Source organism: Canis aureus, chromosome 9 (assembly GCF_053574225.1).
Source record: "Canis aureus isolate CA01 chromosome 9, VMU_Caureus_v.1.0, whole genome shotgun sequence".
In the NCBI taxonomy this organism is placed as follows: domain Eukaryota; kingdom Metazoa; phylum Chordata; class Mammalia; order Carnivora; family Canidae; genus Canis; species Canis aureus.
This window is the reverse complement of record NC_135619.1, coordinates 44,403,567-44,428,193: the sequence shown is the minus strand read 5'-3', so window position 1 is coordinate 44,428,193 and position 24,627 is coordinate 44,403,567. Positions and strand designations below refer to the sequence as shown.

The 24,627-nt window shown below is 35.3% G+C and overlaps 1 protein-coding gene and 1 long non-coding RNA gene across 16 annotated transcripts in view; one reads left to right on the top strand and one right to left on the bottom strand.

Moving 5' to 3' along the window:
- The window catches only part of LOC144320764 (uncharacterized), a 141,942-nt gene extending 134,391 nt beyond the window's left edge, over positions 1–7,551 (top strand). The window contains exon 6 of one of the 2 annotated variants that reach the window (XR_013386398.1): positions 7,360–7,551. This is a non-coding gene — a long non-coding RNA (uncharacterized LOC144320764). The remainder of the gene's footprint in view (positions 1–7,359) is intronic. The other variant, XR_013386404.1, reaches the window with a different exon arrangement.
- Positions 1–24,627, bottom strand: part of GPHN (gephyrin) — a 620,043-nt gene that overhangs the window by 126,513 nt on the left and 468,903 nt on the right. For all 14 annotated transcript variants that reach the window (XM_077909682.1, XM_077909670.1, XM_077909673.1 and 11 more), the window contains one exon: positions 22,551–22,593. In XM_077909682.1, the coding sequence (XP_077765808.1) occupies positions 22,551–22,593 (43 nt within the window). The remainder of the gene's footprint in view (positions 1–22,550; positions 22,594–24,627) is intronic.

The window sequence follows — 24,627 nt, the reverse complement described above, 5'->3', positions numbered from 1 at the left end:
GTCTGTTAGGTCCAATTGTTTTATAATGTTGTTCAAGTCCTCTGTTCCTTACTGATTTTGTTTGGTTATTCTATGATTAAAAGTAGTATATTGAATTACACTATTACTGTGTTACTATCTATTTCTTCTTTCAATTCTGTTCATGTTTGTGTTATATTTTTGGGTACTCTGATGTTAGTTGCTTAAATATTTATTTATGTTTTAAAAAAGATTTTATTTATTTATTCATGAGAGACACAGAGAGAGAGAGGCAGAGGGAGAAGCAGGCTCCATGCAGGGACCCTGATGTAGGACTCGATCCCAAGACCGCAGGATCATGCCCTGAGCTGAAGATAGATGCTCAACCGCTGAGCCACCCAGGTGTCCCGATGCTTATATATTTATAATTGTTATACCTTTCATTGTTAGGAATTGATCCTTATATCATTATATAACATCCTTCTTTGTTTCTTGTAATAGTTGTTTTTGACTTAAAGTCTATTTTGTCTGATATGAGTATAGCCACTCCTGCTCTCTTTTAGTTACTATTTACATGGAACAACTTTTTCCATCCTTACACTTTCAGCCTACATGAGTCTTTGTATCTAAGGTGAGTCTCTTATAGACAATATATAGTTGCATTTTATTTTTAAAAATCCATCTAGCCACTCTATGTCTTTTGATGGAGGAGTTTAATTACATTTAATGTTAGTATTGATAGGGAAGGACATACTATCACCCTTTAAAGAATTGTTTTCTGTTTGTCTTATATTTTGTCCCTCTTTTTTACTCTTGGTGCTTTCCTTTGTGTTTCATTGAGTTTTTGTATTGACCTTTCATTTCTTTCTCATTTCTTTCCATGTATATTCTGTAGGTATTTTGTGTTGTGTGATTTCCATGGAACTTACATAAAACATCTTCTAGTTATAATAATCTATTTCATGCTGATAATAACTTCAATCACATACAAAAACTCTACTCTTTTACATATTCCCACTCCCACTTTATGCTAATTGATGTCACAAACCACTCTTTACATATACTGTGTATTCATTAACATAGTCTTATAGCTATATTTTTTATTTTATCTTTAAAATTCTATACCAAAGTTAAAAGTGCTTTATATACCCCATTAAAATATTATGGAATTCTGTATTTGCCTATATATTTACCTTTGTTGGTGAGTTTCATATTTTAATAGGTTTTGTGTTGCTTTCGGATGTCCTTTTGTTTCCTTTGCAAGACTACCTTTAGCATTTCTTGTAAAGTGGGTCTATGGTGATAAACTCCTCAGTTTTTGCTTATCTGTAAATGTCCTTATTTTTCTTTCATTTCTGAAGAACAGCTTTGCTGGAAATAGTATTCTTGGTTAACTGTTTTTTCCTTCCAGGACTTTGAATATATCATCCTACTCCCTCCTGGCCCATAAAATTTCTGCTGAGAAAGCCACTGATAACCTTATGAAACCTTTAAACAGGAGTTGCTCTTGGTGCTTTCAAGTTTTTAAATTTATGCTTGACTTTTGACAGTTTGTCATGTGTCTTGGTGTGGGCCTCTTTGGATTCATCCTGTTTTGACTATTTTGAGCTTCCTGTATTTTTCTTTTTTAAATGTTTTATTTATTTTTCATGAGAGACAGAGAAAGGCCAAGACATAGGCAGAGGGAGAAGCAGACTCCCTGTGGGGAGCCTGATTCAGGACTCGATCCCAGGACTCTGGAATCATGACCTGAGCCAAAGGCATATGCTCAACCACTGAGCAACCTAGGCATCCTGAGCTTCCTGAATTTTGATGTCCATTTATTTCCTCAGATTTGGGTAGTTTTTAGTCATTATTTCTTCATATAAGCTCTCCCTTTCTCTCTTCTCCTCTGGAACTCTCATCATGCATACATTAGTTTACTTAATGTTGTCCTATAAATTCCTTAGGCTTTCTTCACTTGTCTTAATTTTTTTTTTCACTTTGTTCCTGTGACTTGATAATTTCAAATCATCTTTCTTCAAGTTCTTTCTTTTGCTTGATTAAATCTGCTGTGCTTCTGGTGAATTTTTCTAATTTAGTAATACTTCTAGTGAACTTTTCAAGTCAGTTATTTTTCAGTTCTGTAATTCCTGTGTTTTTTAAACAGTTTAAAAAAGTTACTATATCTTTGTTGATATTCTCATTTTGTTCATGCATTTTTCTCCTGATTTTGCATAGCTGTCCATCTGTATTTTCCTGTAGATCATTTAGCTTCAAGAAAATTAATCTGAATTCCTTGTTAGAAAATTCATAGATTTCTGTTTCTTTGGGGTTGGTTTCTGGAGATTCATTTTGTTCATCTGACTGAGCCATGTTTCTCTGTTTCTTCATGTATCTTGTGATTTTTTTCTTTTGCTGAGTTTTACACATTTGGGAAAACAACCACATCTCCTAGTCTTTATAGACTGACTTTATGCAGAGGAAGACTTTCAAAAAATAGCCCAGCTAGAGATTCTGAGAGTGTCATGACTTCTCTTAGTTGTGCATGTAATTTCCCAATCATAGGTTTGTTCGTTTCTTTTTCAGGAGCCCATGGTCTCTTATTTCCTCTGGTATCTGCCTGCAGCACTGCAATATCTCTAGTCCTGCATCAGCAAGTCATCTCTTCTTTAATCTCAGTGGACCCTTGGCATCCAAGTATGCCAACTCAAGCATCCTAGGTCAAGTGAGACAGAAACCAGTCCTTTGGATAGTATCCCTGTCCCACCATCAAACTGGAGTGCTGCATACATGCCATACCCTTTTCTACCTAAGGGATGAGCTGGGAGTTGGGTGCCTTCTTTCCATCACAGTAAGCCATGTCAACCTCTTCACTATTTCAGGCTCTCTATTGTCCCTGCAAGCTGCCAAGGCTCTCACTTGCTTTCAGTTGCCCCTGGGCATGCAAACTATGCTGGTTTCAAACAGAAGGAGCCATTAAGAAAAAATAGTATTGGTAACGAAAAGATTAATGCTTTTGCTCATCTTTATTGTTTTCCTCCTCTGTTCCCATTCTCTTTCCTTAATCTGAATTTTTCTGCCATCACTTCCTTGCTCTGCTTGCCTTGAAAAGGTTTTCCTTTCATTTATTTACTCATCCATTTATCCAATTTATTGAGAGACAGTCACTGTGACAGATCCTGGGAATAGTATGAATGAACAAGACAGATGAGTTACTGCAAGGAGCTTAGTGTGGAGTGGAAGAAATAAGTGGAGAAGGTATAAAAGCATTATACTGTAAATGGGTTTACAATAACATAAGAAAACTACAGAGTACTAGAGGAGAACACAGGAGGGACACTTTGCTCAGATTTGAAGGGTGACAGAAAGCCTTTTTCTTTTTCTTTTTTAATAAATTTATTTTTATTGGTGTTCAATTTGTCAACATACAGAATAACACCCAGTGCTCATCCCGTCAAGTGCCCCCCTCAGTGCCCACCACCCAGTCACCCCCACCCACCGCCCACCTCCCCTTCCACCACCCCTAGTTCGTTTCCCAGTTAGGAATCTTTCATGTTCTGTCTCCCTTTCTGATATTTCCCACTTATTTTTTCTCCTTTCCCCTTTATTCCCTTTCATTATTTTTTATATTCCCCAAATGAATGAGAACATACAATGTTTGTCTTTCTCCGATTGACTTACTTCACTCAGCATAATACCTTCCAGTTCCATCCACGTCGAAGCAAATGGTGGGTATTTGTCATTTCTAATGGCTAAGTAATATTCCATTGTATACATAAACCACATCTTCTTTATCCATTCATCTTTCGATGGACACCGAGGCTCCTTCCACAGTTTGGCTATTGGGGACATTGCTGCTATAAACATTGGGGTGCAGGTGTCCCGGTGTTTCATTGCAGCTGTATCTTTGGGGTAAATCCCCAGCAGTGCAATTGCTGAGTTGTAGGGCAGATCTATTTTTAACTCTTTGAGGAACCTCCACACAGTTTTCCAGAGTGGCTGCACCAGTTCACATTCCCACCAACAGTGCAAGAGGGTTCCCTTTTCTCCACATCCTCTCCAACATTTGTGGTTTCCTGCCTTGTTAATTTTCTCCATTCTCACTGGTGTGAAGTGGTATCTCATTGTGGTTTTGATTTTCCCTGATGGCAAGTGATGCAGAGCAGTTTCTCATGTGTTTGTTGGCCATGTCTATGTCTTCCTCTGTGAGATTTCTGTTCATGTCTTTTGCCCATTTCATGATTGGATTGTTTGTTTCTTTGGTGTTGAGTTTAATAAGTTCTTTATAGATCTTGGAAACTAGCCCTTTATCTGATACATCATTTGCAAATATCTTCTCCCATCCTGTAGGTTGTCAGAAAGCCTTTTTCTTAACTGCTTCTTCTAAGTTTTCTTATTTTTATTGGGTTTATTTATTTATTTAGAAAGGGGGGTAGAGAGAGAGAGAGAGAGAGAGAGAGAGAGCAAGCAGATGGAGAAGGAGAGAAGAGAAAGAATCTCAAGCAGGCTCCATGCCCAGTGCAGAATCTGACATGGGGCTCGATCTCACTGCCTGGAGATTATGACCTGATTTGAAATCAAGAGATGGATGCTTAACTGACTGAGCCACCCAGGGGCTCCTTACTGTTTTTTTTAGGGATGCCTCTCTTTCTTTAAAATATATGAATGAATGAATGAATGAATGAACAAACCTAATAAAGATATTAAGGACATATTAAGGAAAAATTATGAAAATTAAGGAAAAATAAAAAATATAAAAGAAAAAATACAAAAGGGGAGAACTATATCAAGGAAGATAGTTGTTTCAAGGAAGGAGCAGTTAAAAGTCGTACCCACAGGGGCATCTGGGTGGCTCAGTCAGTTAAGCACCTGACTCTTGATTTTGGCTCAGGTTATGATCTGAGAGTCATGAGATCTAGCCCCATTGTGGGCTCTGTGCTGAGCATGGAGCCTGCTTAAGATTTTCTCATTCTCTCTGCCCCTCACCACTCCCACTCATGTAATACGGGTATTCTCCCTCACTCTAAAAAAAAAAAAAGTAGCACACGATCTTGATCTTCCCTCCTCTATGCTTTCCCTTTCTCTTATACTCTAAACTTCTGTATGCAGTATTTTCTTAAAACTAGGCTCTCAGCAGTGGCAGTCAAATGATCTGATAAATGTATATAAAATTGATGGATTCTAACGGCTTAATGTGTTACTCCAACCAGTTACCAGATTTTCACTAGTAGGTTTTTTTATTTTTGTGAGAATGCCTTCACTCCAAAGAACAATTATTATAATAATAACACTGATACTAGCAGTACTACTAGTAATAACAATAGCAGCTAATATTTATTAAGTGATTACTGTATACCAAGTATTTAACTGTTTAATCCTTACAACAACCCATAAGGTAGATACTCTTAGCATCCTCATTTTACAGATGAAGAAACAAGCATAGAAATACTGAGCACTTGCACAAGTTCACACAACTAGTAAGTAGAGAAACTAATACTTGAACATAGTAAGTTTAACTCTAGAGAATGTCTTCTTTTACAAGATAAGCCAGTGGAAATGTGTTTGAGACCTGCAGATTTTTCACCATATCTTAAAATATTTTCAAAAAGTGACCACTTGCTCTGCTTTATGTATAAGCTTGAATTTGAATAGCACATCAATTTAGAGAGTATAAGCTTATTACATCACAAATCTTACTTGGTGAAAATTGTCTTAGTGCTTCCTTAAATTAGAATTAACATTTGAGACCTATAATATTTTAAAAACTAAGGTTTTTTTTTGACATATCTATTATTACAAGTAATATTTAGCAAACTTGATGGTGAGTGGAGTGATGGACAGATTTCTTAGAGATATTTAAGATCATTATGATTAAATGATGATGGCAAAAATGGAATATCTGAAATTTATGTATGGATATTAAAAGTATGTGATAAGTGGATTAATAGAAAATCATTCATTCTATAATAATTTTAAATTAAATTAAACTTCTGAAACCATTGCTTGAGTATTAAGAGCAGCAGGAGGAACCATAAAAATCATGAAGTTCAGTCAATTAGAGTAAGACTAGAAAACTTTTACACATGAAGTAGAAAAAAACCAAGTCTCATAGAAAGTTAGGAGCTGCAGATAAACTAAATACCTAAAAATTTTCACTTAATCGTTCTGGTAAAAATTTTAGTGAATGATATTTATCTCATTTGCATCCATCGAACCCTGTTCTATTATGTAACAAGTGTCTCCAATAAAATAGTAATGTCTTCAAGTAAACATATCCATAAGATAAAATTTTAAAATTAAAAATCCATTAGAGACCCAGGATAAATGTTATAGTCTTTGAGAAGTGGCAAAACAATCTGGAAAAGAGTTGTTTGGAAAGGAAAGCAATGTTGAATCAGTTTTGTCAGCCATGGGAAATTCCTTACTTGAATAGTGTCTCATCTGAATCATTCCAGTTTATTGCTGTTAAAGTAGTAAAATCTCTTAATTCATTCAAAGAAAGTCAATTCTGCTTTTATATATCCCAAACCCTGAAGCCTCTATTTTACTTATTTTATAGCTTGTTCAAATAAGAATCTCCAGAAATTAGCATATAATTTTACACATAGTTAAATAAAGAAGGATGCCTTCTTTTAGGCACCAAATTAAGTTGCAGATAAATTATTTTCATTCTAGCGATATTTCTGACTAGATAACTACTGTTTGCTATTACATTATAGTCAGAATTGAAACGACTTTACTATTCTATTTCTTCAACAACACAACTTCATTAATCCAGAAAACCCTTCCCTGGGAAGATAAAACTTGAAAATACTTTTATTATTCATTCTAAAAACTTCCTGAAAGACCTATTAGCTTTTAAATGGCATCAAAGATAGGCTACATACCAAGACCTTTTTAAGCCCTCACCCTAAAATCTTTGCATCATTAAAGGTGGCTTGAGTCCTGCTGGAGTACAGAGAGGCCTTTCCCAGAGAGTGAGGCATGCTGGCCTCCGTACTTCTGGCTGTGGGGGACTGGCCTACTGCAGGACTGGCAAGTGGCCTGGCCTGCCTGGTCCTGGGGCTTGGGTGGAGAAGTAGGAGAAGGGGCAGCGGTGACGTGAGGGTATGCAGGTTTCACTTCTGCAGCAAGAAAATGCAAAAGATATCTGTGTAATAAAATTCCTCCAGAGACGAAGGATACAGATTACTTTGTGATTGGGAGTGGAATCTCTACCACATACTTACATGTCATAGCCTACTTCATTGTGAAAGTGTGCAAATACCTGAAATATAAATGTGAGCCTCACATTAACATCTAAAGGAAGACAATATTGTTAAGATGACAATACTACCCAAAGAAATCAATAGATTCATGGTTATACCTATCAAAATCCTGATGGCTTTTTTCTTTTCCGTTTTTTTTTTTTTTTTTCAGAAATGAAAAAGCCAATCCTCAGATTCATGTGGAAAAGCCTCAAGAGTTAAAATACTATTGAAAAAGAACAAAGTTGGAGGACCCTCACTTCCCAATTTCAAAAGTTGCTACAAAACTACAGTAATCAAACCATGTAGTACTAGTGTAAGGATAAAAATATAGATCAATGGAATAGAATTTATATATAAATCAATATATTTATAGTAAATTGATTTTTGACATGAGTGTCAATACCATTCAATGGGGAAGGAACAGTCTTTTCAATATATGGCACTGGGACAACTGGATATCTACAAGAAAAAGAATGAAGTTGGCTCTTTACCTCACACACTACATACAAAATAATTAACTCAAAATGAATTAATGACCTAAATATAATAGCTAAAATCATATAACTCTTAAAAGAAAACATAGGAGTAAAGCATCATGACCTTGGATTTGGCAATGATTTCTTAGATAGGAAACCAAGAGCATAAGCAACAAAAGAAAACTTACATAAGTTGAATTTCACTAAAACTAAAAACTGTGCAAAGGACATTATCAAGAAAGTAAAAAGACAACCTAGAGAATGGGAGAAAATATTTGCAAATAATATATATGATGAGGGTCTAGTACCCAGAATATAGGAAGAACTTTTACAATTAACAGCAAAAAGACAAACCAACCAACTAGAAATTGGGCAAAGAACTTGAATAGGCATTTCTCCAAGGAAGATATACAAATGCCAAAAAGTGTATTAAAAGATGCTCCACCTCATTACTCATTAGGGAAATGCAAATCAAAATCACAATGAGATAGCACTTCCCCTCTACTAGAATGGTTGTAAGAAAAAAAAAATCCAGTTTTGGCAAGAATGTAGAAAAATTGGGATCCTTGGATACTGCTTTAGAGAATATAGAATGGCTTAGCCACTGGGGAAAATAGTTTGGCAGTTTTTCAGAAAGTTGAACATAGAATAATCATATGACAAGCAATTCTACCTCCTATAAATACTCAGTAGAACTGAAAACAGGTACTCAAATACATGTACAGGTATGTTCAAAGCAGCACTATTCACAATAGCCAAAAGATAAAACATCCAAATGTTCATCCACTGACCAATACATAAACAAAATATGGTATATATACATACAGGAATATTATGCGGCCATAAGAAGGAATTAAATATTGATACATACTACCATATGGAGCTAAGTAAAAGCAGCTAGACAAAATCATCATATATTATATATACATGGAATTGTATGATTCCATTTATAAAACACATCCCAAATAGACAAATCTTTGGAGAAAGAAAGCAGATTGGTAGTTGCCAGGAGCTGGGGGCAGTGGGCAGTAATTGCTTAAAGGGTATGTGATTTTCTTTTTTTTTTTTTGGTATGTGATTTTCTTTAGGGGTGATGAAAATGTTTTGGAACTACATAGAGGTGGTGGTTACACAACATTATAAATGTACTAAATACCACCAAATTATTTACTTTAAAATGCTTTATGTGAATTTCACCTCAATTTAAAAAGATTGACTGGCTCTGCGTGGACTTTGGCAGCCACAATAATTCATTTTATGTTCCAGAAACCAGAGAAACTTATTAGAGAAATTGTATACCGGGTATTCCTAGGACGGTTAGTTTAGATAGTATCTGAAACACTACCTGGAGACTTCATTCTTAGAATAGAAGATGATATTTCATATCTGACTCCAGTGAAATTTGAATAAGAATGAAATGAAATGAACTGTTTCAGTCATTTGATTTGGAATGACTTGTTTCTCTGAAAAATATAGCTCCTTATCTCTGCCTAGTTGTTGCTAACATAATCCTTCTCTACTTTCTGGGTATGCATGCTAATGCCTGAAGATTGTAGCTAAATGAGCAAATACCCCAAAAATCAATGTGTTCAAATCACAATTCTAACATGTCTTTATTCCTGGGGATCCCTGCAGGAGTTCCTGTAGTTAGCCCTGGCCCTTGGTTTAACTTGAGCTTTGCTCAGGTTTTAATTTTGCTTATATGCAAATATTATTCATAGAATAAGGCCAACACACACACACACACACACACACACACACACCCTCGGTTTGCTTTGTGCACCAATCCTAAACTATTTTATCATGATTTTACCCAATTCTCATCACACTACCACAATGAAAAACTAAACTTAAACCTAGCTTCAAAGTATAAATACCCCAATGTTGAACTCACATTGAAATGCTACCAAGACTCTGTTAAGGCAGAGCTCTCCTCTACAATGAAAACTTCTATTTGTGGGGAGCCAGCGTTCAACAATCACAAAGGCCATAGGGAGATCTAAAGTCAAGACTGACGTCTTCTCAGCAAAGCCCAAGACCCTTGATTTGATAACAGCAAGCTTCTCTGAGGCCCTCTGAGACTCCTGCTTTGGGGAATAGGAGTGTCTCTAATTACTATAATGAAACAAGTAAGTCTAACATTAGCTTGAACTCTTGATTTTTCTTTGAGCTCTCCAATTGCTAAGTTTGTCTTCTAAGAATAATAACGCTTTTTTAGGACCTTTTTGATAATTGGATCAGATATGAAAAAGCTTTAGGGCAGCCCTGGTGGCTTAGCGGTTTAGCGCCACCTTCAGCCCAGGGCGTGATCCTGGAGACCTGGGATCGAGTCCCACGTCGGGCTCTCTGCATGGAGCCTGCTTCTCCCTCTGTGTCTCTGCACCCCCCCCCCTCTTTGTGTCCCTAATAAATAAATAAAATCTTTTTTTTTTTTTTTTTAAAGAAAAAGCTTTTATCCTTGGTGGAAATGTATCTTATTCCCAACAGCATTACTGTCTTGTCTATATTTGTCTTTTCTTTTCTTTCTTTTTTTTTTGGTTATATCTCTGTAAAGGGACAATTCATATGGAAAAGGATAGACATAGGCCCCAATAAATATATTTGGCAAAGTGGCCTTAGGAACAATCCCATGCAGACTCTGCTCAGTGCAGAACCTTGTGAGGGGCCAGATCCCATGACCTCAAAATAATAAACTATTGGTTTTGACCTGAGCCAAAACCAAGAGTTGGACACCCAACTGACTGGGCCACCCAAGTGCCCATGTTGTATTTATGCTTATACCATTTCTATTCTTCACATCAAAAAGCCCAGTGGGTAGAGATATGGATTTGTTCAGTACATCAGGCCTTTAATCAAACAGTCATATCCCACTTTCATATAGTACCAATCCCCAAACCTTCTTTATCTTCACTGCCTCCTGAGGCTATATAATATTTAATGGTGTAGATTTATGTTGTGTTTTCTTTAATAACCTTTTAGGTCAAAATAGTCAATATTTGCCTTCTCCTAAGAAAATCAACAATATACCTGGACTGTTAAGTTCCAGGGGTTTCCTGAAACACTCCCCTATTGTTCACAAGTCCTCAACTGGGACCTAAAGGACTAGATTTCCTTGGGATTCTACTCTTATTCAATATGTGGATAACTTTTTGTTAAAGGTGGAGTGAACTCTAAGACTGATTCCATCTGTCTACTTAAACTGTTTTAACTCAAAGAGAATGAAGTTCCCAAAGAGAAGTTACAATTTTGTCTATTAGGTCATTACCTAGAATATGCTTTATCTCAAGGAAGTAAATTTCCTACTCCTGACATAGTATGGACTTTTAAAAAACTTTCCCATGACAGTATCTAAGAGATAATTAAAAAGATTCCTTAGTCTCACTGACTAGGTCATTACCTAGAATATGCTTTATCTCAAGGAAGTAAATTTCCTACTCCTGACATAGTATGGACTTTTAAAAAACTTTCCCATGACAGTATCTAAGAGATAATTAAAAAGATTCCTTAGTCTCACTGACTTATTGCAGGCAGTAAATTCTCAACTTTTCTAAAATTGCCATGCCAAGATAAGACTTAAACAAGTTCTTGGAAACTGAAACTCTTCCTTGGGTACTAAACATGAACAGGGCTTTTGTGAGTTAAAATTAGCTCTTCAATAACTTCCCACCTTATTTATTATCATAAAACTTCATCCCTAGAATATGATCTGCCCAGGTGGCAGAACTCTTATGAGCACAATATAGGTTTTAGTTTTAGTTAGCTATAGATAAGAGGGTTAAAATATGCACTAATAGTAGATACGCTTTTGGGTTAGTCCATGATTTTGAAATGCTTTGGAAACAAGATGGCGTTTTTGACCTCAGCAAGAATCCCAATTAAGAACGGTTAGCAATGTATAGATCTTTTAAGTGCTCTAATGCTTCTTGAAGAAGTGGCTACTATAAAATAGGAGCTCAAGCAAAAGGAGATAATATTGAGGCTAAAGGAAATGCTTTGTTAATCATGCCAGACCAATAGCCTTTACTAAAATTATAGCCCTTAGAATACCCCAAGGGACCAAGTCTTTGGTTTAAAAGCAAATAGAGTTCAAAATCTCTATTACAGAATGCCAACAATCAGCCTCAGAGCCAGAAAAGAGATGCTGGGAGAATTCTGAATGTAAACTGACTGTTGACTATTTAGTAACACTGAAAGGCCTCAAATGGGATCTTGTACAAATTTTATTTTATTATTTTTAAATATTTTATTTATTTATTCATGAGAGAGAGAGAGAGAGAGAGAGAGAGAGAGAGAGAGAGAGACGCAGAGGCAGAAGCAGGCTCCATGCAGGGAGCCCGATGTGGGACTGGATCCCCGGTCTCCAAGATCACGCCCTGTGCTGAAGGCAGCGCTAAACCGCTGAGCCACCCGGGCTGCCCAGATCTTGTAAAAATTTTATATGAAATTACCCACCAGGAAAGAACAAATTTGCCAATGTACATAATTAATATTGATGGGAAAGTTTTACTATATTTCATCTGTCGCCAACATAATTCTGATAAAAACTAAGGGTAGAACATGGACAAAGTCCAAACCTCAGGGCCCCCTTAAACATCTTCAAATGGATCATATAACATTACTCTCTATAGGGGGTTTTGTATTATGTCTTGGTCATTTTATGCTTGTTCTTGAGATTTGAAGCCTTTTCTTGACAAAGAGCTACAACTCTAACAGTAGCAAAATTTTCTTGGTTTTGTGTTCCCAGCCTGGGGAATACTGACCTCTGTAGTAATGGAGGCATCCATTATTCTGGGCCTCTTACTAAAAGAGTTTTGTAAAGCTCCACCACTTAATAAACAATTTTGTTAGTCTTACCCCCACTCTTAAGGAAAGGTAGAGAGAACAAATATAATTTGAAAATTAAATTAAACTCTTAAGAAACTCTTGAACTTCCATGGTCTCAGGTATTATCCTTAACGCCAATGAGATCAAGTCTTTCTGAGGTTTGTCATCTCTCCCCCATAAATTAATAACAGGCCAGACCATACATCTAGGAATATCACTTTGATTCTAAATTCTACACTTGCAAGCAGATAGAGTTAAATATTGCTAGAATTATTCTTGCTATCCACCAAGTCTCATAAATAAGTATGAGCTGCTTTTCCTCAATACCCTTCTAAACAACACTTGCATGACTTAAAACCCAGGGACATGGTCTTTTTTATAAGAGACATCAGAGAAAGACAGCTCTGGGACCCCACTGGAAAGGACCTTATAAGGTATTGTTAGCAATGAGCAAAGGGAATAGAACTCCAAAGGTTTGATCCTTCTATTCATGTTTTGAAGAGGAATAATCCATTCTTGAATTTATGGAAGATCTTAAGCTGGAGTGTTTTTAGGAACCCCCTAGAAGCAGTCCTCTCAAAGAGATATCTTTCACCCAAAAGACCTCTGACCACATGAAATGCAGAGACCTTCTACCTAAGATCCATAGAACAAGACAACTGATTACCATGTTTTAATGTGTGTTCTTTGGTTATTTTTGTTGTTATTCCTACCCTCCCCAAACTCCCCTTCCCCAGTTTAAGGGTACTTTTAACTGTGTTATCTATATTGCCCTATTCTTAATATTGCTCTTTGCTTCCTTCATTATTCATTGGTATGTGTCTAGTAACCAGCTACTATTTACTTGTGCACTAGCTAAAGCGTACAAACTAGTTTTATATACATTTTTCTTAGGGTAGCCACCCCAATTTTTTTTTTTTGTTCCATGTCCTTATAAATGAATCTGTTGCTTTCCTGGGTAACTGGACTCAACTATTAGGTGACTTCTTCAGATGAAAAACTATATACTAGGTTAGACAGATGGAAATCCAAAACTCCCTGTAGATCATACCTAGAAGAGAAGGTTCTCAGGAATTTTTGGGTGGGAACTAGCTTTCGTAACCAAATTTTAACAGAAATAGAACTTGCAAAAGAACTAGGATGTATTATTTGGAGGATGCCTCACTTTTATACATCCTAGAAGTAAGGCACTATATATATCTCTTTTGTTTTAGATCTACAAATAATCTCAATACTTTACGTTTTATTGTTGGCACCAATTTACATTTGGCAAGTAGCTCCAAAATGTTATAACATATTTGCTAAGACACAGGGGCATTTTGGTGCCCTTCAATGACTGGTACTGCATTTGTGGTACAAAAGCTTGCCGGCTACCTGCAAACTAGACAGGAACTTGTTATCTTAGTAGACTGATGTCTGCCTTCAGTAAACGCCCCATCATCACCCACAGTCCATTTTAGCCCATCTGTTTCATTCTCAGAAAAAAGACTGTTGGTTAACTGAATTTTTTAAAAAGTAGGAAGAGTGGGTTTTGATTTAAGAGTCAAAATCCTCCATACTGTTTGATAGTGGTTGTACCCATTTACAATCCTACCAACATTATACAAGAGTTCCCTTTCCTCCATATCCTCTCCAGCATTTGTTATGTCTTATCTTTTTGATGATAACCATTCTAACAGGCATGAGCAATCCTGAATGTTTTTCCTTGAGATTACTAAATGTTGAGTGCCTTTTCATGTACCTGTTGGCGATTTGTGTTTATTCAGGTCTTCTGCCCATTTTAAAAACTGTATTATTATTTTGCATTGAGTTGCATATTCTTTATATATTTTGAATGTTAACTCCTTATCAGATATACAGCTTGCAACTTTTTTCTGATTCCATATGTTGTCTTTTCATTTTATTGATAGTTTCTTTTGCTGTGTTTATAATGTAGTTTATAAACTACATTTATAGTTTGATGTCCCATTTAAAAATTTATTTTTCCTTAAGTGGCATATCCAAAAAAATTATTGCCAAGACCATTTAAAGGAGCTTTTCTCCTATGTTTTCTTCTTGGAGTTTCATGGTTTCAGGTCTTAAATATTAAGTCTTTAATCCATTTGGAATTAGTTTTTGTAAGTGCTATAAGACAGGTGTCAAGTTTCATTCTTTTCACATGTGAATATTCAATTTCACAGCACCATTCCTCTCAAAAGACTTTTCTCCATTTGAGTATTCTTGACCCCATTGTCAAATAGTAATGGACTATATATGCATGGGTTTATTTCTGGACTCTTGTTTCTGTTTCACTGGTCTATGTGTCTGTTTTAATGGCAGTTAGTACTACACTGGATTACAATAGCGTTCTAATACAGCTTGAAATCAGGAAGTGATACCTCCTTCTTTGTTCTTCTTTCTCAGGATAGCTTTGGTTATTTGGGGTCTTTTGTGGTTCCATATACATTTTAGGATTTTATTTTTCACTCTGTAAAAAATTACCCTGGAATCTTGATAAGGATTGCACTGAATCTATAGATCACTATGGGTAATATATTTTATTAATATTAGTTCTCCCAATCTAAGACCATGGGATATGTTTCCATTTATTTATATCTTCTTCAATTTGAACAATATATTATAATTTCAGTATAGAGATCTTTCACCTCCTTGGTGAAGATTTATTTTGACTAAATTTATTCCTAAGTATTTTTTTTTGTTTTTGATGCTAGTATAAATGGGATTATTTTCTCTTTTCAGGTAATTTTTTTTTTTTTTTTATTTAGGAAGGCTACTGAGTTAATTTTGTATCTTAACAATTTTACTAAGTTCATTGATTAGTTCTAACAATTTTTTTACAGTTATTTATTTATTCATGATAGACACACACACACACAGAGGCAGAGACATAGGCAAAGGGAGAAGCAGGCTCCATGCAGGGAGCCCAATGCAGGACTTGATCCTGGGACTCAGGATCCTGGAGTCCCAGGATCATGCCCTGGGCCAAGGGTAGGCGCTAAACTGCTGAGCCACCCAGGTGTCCCAGTTCTAACAGGTTTTGGTGGAGTCTAGGATTTTCTAAATGAAAATCTTGTCATCTGCAAATAAAGACAATTTTATTTCTTCTTTTCTAATTCTGATGCTTTTTATTTCTTTTTCTTGCCTGACTGTTCTGGTTAGGACTTCCAGTACTATGTTGAATAAGAGTGGTGAGAGTGGGCACTCTTGTCTTATTTTGATCTTAGAGGAAAAATTTTCAATCTTTTACCACTGAGTATGATTTAGCTGTGGGCCTGTCACATATGACCTTTATTATGTTGAGGTAAGTTCCTTCTATACCTAATTTATTCAGAGATTTTGTTTTAAATCATGAATGGATGTTGAATTTTGTCAAATGCTTTTTCTGTGTCTATTGAGATTATGGTTCTTTTTTTCTATTAAAACATATTTTATTTATGTGTATTGAACTATCCTTGCATTCCAGGGATAGATCCCACTTGATTATAGTGAATGCTTCTTTTAATGTGCTGCCAAATTCAATATGCTAGTATGTTATTGAGAATTTTTTTTTTTTTTTTTTGGTTAAGATTTTATTTATTTATTCATGAGAGATACACAGAGAGAGGCAGAGACATACACAGAGGGAAAAGCAGGCTCCCTGTAGGGAGCCTAATGCGGGACCTGATCCCAGGACTTGGGATCATGCCCTAAGCCAAAGGCAGATGCTCAACCACTAAGCCACCCAAGCATCCCTTTTACTGAGAATTTCTGCATTTATATTCATCAGGGATACTGGCCTATAGTTTTCTTTTCTTCTAGCATCTTTTCCTGGCTTTGGTATTAGAGTAATGCTGGACATGTAAAATGAGTTTGGGAGTGTCTCCTTTTCTTCAAATTTCTGGAAGGTTTTGAGAAGGATTGGCATTAATTTTTCTTTAAAGGTTTGGTAAAATTAACCAGTGACACCATCTGTTCCTGGCTTTTCTTTGATGGGAGATTTTTCATTACTGATTCAGTCTCTTCACTAGTAATCAGTGTGGTCAGATCTTCTATTTCTTGATTCAGTCTTGGTAGGTGGTTTGTTCCTAAGATTTTTTTTCATATCTCCTAAGGTTGTCTACTTTGCCGGGTGTACAGTTGGTTTTGGCTTAATTTTTACCTCCTGGCTGAGAAAAAGGACTACAAACTTTGATCATAATTCTTACATTTATATAGCATGGTTCAAATATATGATCGCCTAAGTCCTACTATATAGTTGCTGTCTCATGATATGGCTCAATAAATGATCATCCAACAACAACAAATACAGGAAAACTTGACACTTATGAAGACTGAAACAGTTTCTTTAGATAACTGATTTACTATTGTGATTCCTTAATGAAGGTCTGTGTTGACTGAATGATTACACCTTCAGATGTCAGGCTGAAGACTGACCCCAAGGAGAACCTTGATGCCTGAAATTATCTATAACCATACAACCTACTGTCTTTACTAGCATAACATTACTATTGTACAGTCTTTATTAACATAACTTTTACTATTCCAGAAAACCCTCCCCTACAAGACTTTTATTACTTATTCTAGAAACTTTTTAAAGTATCTAAAGACAATTTACACATCAAGACTCTCAGAATTCCTTGCCTTGCGTGCCGATGATTATATAATGATCCCTATTAAATTTTAATCAAGCTCTATGTTAAAAGATCTGCTCTAAATCAAACTTCAAAATCTCATGAATATCCTGAGTTTGTCTTTCCCTTTCTGAGAAAGTTTTAGTTGAAACTTTGACTTTACTGAAGTGGTATTCTCCCATACCATATGTGATAAAAAAATTTCTAAGAAATATATATTTGATCATTCAAATAAAATATATTTCTCAGATATATTTGGTTTTTATCCACAGTTCCTAAAAAATACCTCAGAGCCTTTAGATGAAATGAGTATCTTATTATTAATGGTGGTGATTCGTGGACCCCACCTACAGGCACAGGATTGGTTGCCAGAAGGACCAACCATGTAATTACATGGTTGGAACTTTCAGTCCCATCCCCCAACCTCTGGGGAGGGGAGAGGGATTGCAGATTGAATCAGCAAGTTGCCAATGACTTAGTCAATCATAACTATGTAATGAAGTCTCCATTAAAGAACCAAGAAGAGCTTTTTGGCCCTTCTTTTATGGAGAGCTTCCATGCTTAGGGAACCAGACAGCTTCCACATGCCACCGCACCAGGCCCCAAGCTCCCCAAGGGCAGAAGCTCCTCTGTTTGGGCTCTGCCCTATGTTTCTCTTCATCTGGCTGTTAATTTGTATCTGTTATCATATCTTTTAAGAAACTGCTAAACAAAAGTGTTTCCCTGAATTCTGTAAGCCACTCTAGAAGATTAATGGAACCTAAGGTGGAGGTTGCTGGAACCTCCAACCTGTAGCTGGTTGGTCAGAAGCACAAGTAGCAGCCAGGGGCTTGTGACTGGTATCTGAAGTGGAATATGGATGGAATATCTAGTATATTCCATTTGTAGGACTGAATAGGACAAAAATTCAGTCCTACAAAACAGTAGGACTGAATCTTTAAACTCTGGACTCTGATGCTATTTCTGGGTAGATAGTGTCAGAATTGAGTTGAATTCTTGGACATTCTGCTGGTATCTGAGAATTGCTTGGTGTAGTGTGTGTGGGGACACCCCTATCAAGTCTGAATTGGGCTGGCTACCTAAAAGATGACAGGAAGAATAAACTCAGGCTTATTATCACAGGTTGTTTTGATCATTTTTTTGAGGAGCAAAAGGAAAGTTATCTTTTACTTAGAAAACATTACCAAAGTTAACTCCTCCTTGGACAATTCTAGACAAACTTCAAGTTCTTTTTTTTTTTTTTTTAAAGATTTTATTTTTTTAAAGATTTTATTTATTTGTTCGAGAGAGAGAGAGAGTGAGAGAGAGAGGCAGAGACACAGGCAGAGGGAGAAGCAGGCTCCATGCAGGGAGCCCGATGTGGGACTTGATCCCAGGTCTCCAGGATCATGGCCCAGGCTGAAGGCAGCGCTAAACCGCTGAGCCACCTGGGCTGCCCCAAACTTCAAGTTCTAAATCTTAGAGGTTATAACTCTTTTCCCTTCTCTAGGATCTATCGATGTTTTGTTTAACATATTTCTATTTATGCTAAAAAAGGAGTTAATTACAGGCATACCTCATTTTACTGCATTTACCTTTATTGTGCTTTGCAGATACTGTTTTTTTTTTCTTTAACACAAATTGAGGGTATATAGCAACCCTGTATTGACCGAGTCTATTGGCACCATCTTTCCAATAGCATTTGCTTATGTCATGTCTCTGTATTACATTTTGGTAATTATTTCAATATTTCAAACTTTTTCATCCTTACTATATTTGTTACAGTGATCTGTGATCAGTGACTCACTGAAAGCTCAGAGGATAGTTAGCATTTTTTAGCAATCAAGTATCTTTAAATTAAGGTTTATACATTGTTTTTTAAACATAAAGCTATTGTACATTTACTAGACTACAGTATAGTATAAACATAACTTTTATATGCACTGGAAAACAACAAAAAATACATTTTGACTCACTTTATTGTGATCATCTGGGACCAAATCTGCATATCTTTGAGGTATGCTTGTACAATTTTCTTTACCTTGGCTACATTTTGGAAATGTTTTCCTTGAGAATAGGTAATTCAGTAAATAAATGAAAAAAGGTAGAAGTGACAGAGTGGGTATACATGAAGAATTAGTTATAGTGACATTGCCTAGGGAGAATTCTGAGAACATGTCACAGAGGAGCTCACACTTGAACTGAGTCTTGAAGGATATCTAAGAGTTTCCTAGCTCAACATTACTCATCATCAGGGAAATACAAATAAAAACTGCCATCACTTCATACCTGTCTGAATGGCTAGAATGAACAACACAAGAAGCAAGAGATGTTATCAAGAATGTGGAAAAAGGAGAACCGTCTTTCACTGTTGATGGGAATACAAACTGGTACAGCCACTCTGGAAAACAGTTGGGGGTTCCTCAAAAAGTTAAAAATAGAATTATACTACAACCCAGAGATTGCATTACTAGGTATTTAATCAAAGGATACAAAAATACTGATTCAAAGGGACACGTGCACCCCAATGTTTATAGCAGCATTATCTATAATAGCCAAATTATGGAAAGAGACCAAATGTCCATTGACTGATGAATGGATAAAGAAGATGTGGTATACACACACAGAATATATATATTATATATATATATATATATATATATATATATATATATATATATATATAATATATATAAAATATAATACAATACACACACACAATGGGATATTACTCAGCCATCAAAAAGAATGAACTCTTGCCTTTGCAATGACGTAGACTGAGCTAGAGTATATTATGCTAAATGAAACAAGTCAGTCAGTGAGGGACAAATTAACATATGATTTCACTTGTGGGATTTAAGAAATAAAACAGAGAAACACAGGGGAAGGCAGGGAAGAGAGGGAGACAAATCAGAAGAAACTCTTAAGTAGAAAGTATATACTGAAGGTTGATGGAGGGGAGATGGGTGGGGTTCAGGTTAAACGGATGATGAGTATTAAGGAGGACACTACTTGTGATGAGCACTGAGTGTTACAAGTAACTGAAGAATTGCTAAATTCTACTCCTGAAACCAATGTTACTCTATATGTTAACTAACTAGAATTTAAATAAGAATTTGAGACAAACAAAAATGGTATATATACATATATATATACATATATATGTATGTATATTTTAGAGATGCATGCGAAAAAAGGTCCGTGGCAGCACAGACTAAACTGAAAATAATGGTTGCATATAGTAGGAAGAGTGATAATGTGAGATGGGCAGATAAAGAGGGAATTTATACTTAGTCTCTGTATTTCTGTATTATTTGACTCTTTTTTAAATTTTATTTATTTATTCATGAGAGACAGAGAGAGAGAGAGAGAGAGAGAGAGAGAGAGACAGGCAGAGGGAGAAGCAGGCTCCATGCAGGGAGCTTGACGTGGGGCTCGAATCCGGGGACCCCAGGATCAGGCCCTGGGCTGAAGGCAGCGCTAAGCCGCTGAGCCACCCGGGCTGCCCTTATTTGACTCTTCTTTAAGAATTTGGTTATGTATCATTATAAAATAAAACATGTTTGAAAAGAAAAAAAGACTTTTAGGAAAATAAGGGAAATGGATAATTTATACAGTGGGGGGACAGGGTCCAAAAGAATAGGGGCAGAACATATAGCACTGAGAGAGGGAGGAACTGCTAATAGGGTCTATATGACTGCAGTATTAATAGTCATGGCAAAGGAAGAAACTAAGGGCAATTAAAGTAGACTAACTAGGTAAAGAGATATTGAAGTTAAGAAGTTCAGAGGTAGAATAGCTAGCTCATGGTGAGGAAAGAGTCCTGGGTGTAGCTATGGGCATGAATATGAGTTACTAAAGTGGTGTTGAAAGGAACAACCTTAATCTTATCTTATGGAGAGGCTACAATGTTGGATGGGCTCTCTACAAAGATCTAAATGGCTATATGGACCATGTACATGACTATTTTATCCTAAGAAAACATGATCAGGAAAACCTGGACTATGGTGATATCCAAAGTGATTAATAGTCTACAAGCCAGCAGGAACATAACTGAAATAACAGTTCTAAAAACATAAAGATCCATGATAAAGATGTAAGAGGATTCAAAGAAATCTCTTGTCAGTAAGAAATTATTTTTGTTTCTGATTATCATAATCACTATCAATGACCCATCATCATCTCAGGATCAACAATAAATGGAAATCATACAATAATAACCATAAAATGTCATTTTTAAAGTTCATTTATCTGTATTGTTTTATTTTAGTGAATATTCTATCAACACTTCCCTCAGGTTTCTCAACCTTAAGTCTTAGTAGGGATTATAGCACGCTGCAGCTCTTATATTAAAGAGCCTCTCTCAGATTCACATATCTGTTAAATATTGTGGAAACTGACAGTGGTATAGTTAAACACATCTGAATTTATTTTTAAACAACTCTAATACAAAGGTGCTGGGCAAAAATTGCAGTGTGCTTGCCTACCAACTCAAGGGTTTCAACTAACATGCAGATTCAAAACACAGAAATAGAAAAAATTTACAGTAAATAAAATAAAACACAAATTTTTATCTATTTGAAGTTCTATTACTTTTGTGATTATTAAATAATAGACATTTTACTGGAAATATAAATCATTCTATTTACTAAAATTCTCAGTAGTATAAGTATCAGATATACCCATTTAGTTATGGTCCACCTATACTTCTTCTCTTGATAAAGATCACAGAGAAGACAGGATGATGTCACTAATTTTAAGTGACAGAGAACAATACTAAATTATTAGCATTTATATAGTGCTTTTTCTCTTAGGATCCTAAAACTTTTAGGGCACAATCTTCAATGTTATATCATTTCAAGGATACAGGTAAGGAAAGCTATTTACAGTTCCTTTTTATAGGATATAAAAATGAATAATATACAAAGTTAGATGACTTTGAGTTAATGGTATTAGTGATCAAACAAAAAAATTAAGGTTTCTTTATGAACCAAGGGGTTCATGGCTCTATGTTCTAAAACATGCTGCTTATGAAGGTAGGATTTTTCAGGAATTTGAATTTACAAAATGATTATGACTCCTCTTAGGAGTCATTTACTTTTTTTTAAGTTAGATTCTTAAAGTGGATTTATATTATTATTTTCAGTTAAGTCTGTTTTCAAATAATTTTTGGCAGTGCGGCAATTAAAGAGGGTTGTCACCATAGAATTATCAAGGAACTTATTACTATCCTAACCGGAAGTGATATCAAAATTCTGTTATCAGCTTCTAGAAACAACTGGAATGATGGAAACATTCACTAATATATTGATACTAATATTTTTAGGAGATGAAAGTCCTAACATTTATATACTTTATATAAACTGTCCCCAATTGCTTTTTGTTTCTTCACCGAAATATTTTTAGCTCTCCTTCCTGTTGAACTACAAACTCTTAATTCAGTAGTCCATCTGAAATGATGACATACTTACTGGCTCTGAGAATGTTCTCCTTGCTGCTGCACCTGGACTGGACCTGCAGAGAGAGCATAAACTCAGTAATTTAGGGCTCATAACATAGATAGCCAGATACGTATGCATACTTAATGGGCAAGCTCCTGAGGTTTAGGAGCAAAGGCTTAATATATTGCAGATGTAATATTAGTAAAATTATGTTACATTTGTTCTATATTTTAAAAATATTTTTCTTACTGTAAAGAAAGAGCAGACTTCTAGAAAAAAGTTGGGGGTAAAATATTATAAATGGGACAGAGGCAAAACCAAAGGCAATTTTTTATGGATGTGTATCGAAATTAGTATATGGAAAGAAATGTTACCACATATACAGCTATGAATACAGACCCCTAATCCTAAGGCACTGTGATAGCTCTTGACTACACTAATAATGAAATTCAAGTAATAAAGTTGTAATAAAATACTTTGTTTTGGTAATTTTTTATACATGTTGGTAAGGGCAAAACAAATCTTCATGTACAATATTTATGTGATTCCAATGACTTTTGTTTACTGATTAAAATAATGGGTTATAAATATAATATGGACTATGAAAGATGCCTTTGTTAGAAATCAATAAAATTGAATTCATTTATTTACTAGTTCTTAGGTGTTTATAGAGTTTATCAGTCAGAAACCCTTACGCTTTTATTCAAATAGTTCAGGTCAAAGTGAACATTATTTTAAATATTACAAAAGTGTTTAAGTCAAGAGCAGTTAGATGGCACTAACATTTGTTAATATCAGAGGAAATTGTGCTTAAACTGCATACCTCTTCTTCCCACTCCACAGCAGCTTGCCCCAAATGGATATATATATATATATATGTGTATATATATATATATATATATATATATATATATATACACAAATTAATTTCTATTGCTTAACACAATCTACTATTGTAATGAAACAACTTATGAAAGGAATGTTGCAACTTAAGGTGGGTTATGGTTGTCCTTCCCTGAAAAGAACAATTGTTAATGTTTAAAGAAACAACAATAAAAAAAAATCACAAACATACACACAAGAAACACACACACACACACACACACACACCAAAAAAAGGGAAAAAAAGGGAAAAATAATTCCAGATGTTAAAGTTATTCTCTTTTGGCCCAGATTAATTAGTTTTAAATATACTAGAATGAAGAAGCTAATCTGGAAAATAATATTCTTATATTCTTTTACTCAGAAGTTTTATTAAAAAACAATTCTGGGCCAAATGGGAAAGGAAATTAATGACTACTTGAAACAAAAATACAGGAGGAATATAGGAGAGTGAGGAAAAGAGAAGTTTGGGGAAGTAAGTCTAGACAATAGGAAAGAAAGTATAAGCTTATAGAAGGGGACATTATGTAAATGCAAAATGTTCTGCTATTTCTTATTGAAAATTCATACCAAGAGGGTAAGAATCACTAATGAACTTGCTGCAAAATAAACAAGCAAGTTTGCATACCATGGAATGAAGATAGGTGTAACCATACCACTACAGCCTTAAAGGAGAAAAGAAACAAACACTAAAAGACAAATTAATAGATAAGGTTAATAAAGAGATAAACTACATTTTAAAAAGCCGTTCAAGAAACACAAGAGAAAGCTAATAGAGTGAGAAAAATCTGGGAGAGAGAAGGAAAAAAAAGGGGAAGATGTTGAAAGACAAAAACAGAGTTCAAAGAAGTCAAATGGAAGTCAAGAAATTCTTCAACAAGATGCAGAAACAGAAGGAGCCCAAACCCATAGCGCAAAGCAATGTTTGCGAATGGAAAGCAGCTCCTTTGATCAGTAATAGTTACTCTTAAGTCGTAGCCTCTATTCCTCCAGAGTTCATCTTTAAGCCCTTCCAATCTAGAGTGGAGCTAGTGTGTGGATAGAAACAAGAGATTTATAATGAACAAAGCAGTTCAGATGAGTAGTTCAAATTGTTCTCATCAAATGTTTCAACAGATTTTTATAACATCTAAATGGAAATGGTGGTGAAGAACTAGCTAGTTTTACCAAAAAAAGTCAAACCAAACCAAAACAGCAATTAAAAAACAAAACAAAACAAAAAACA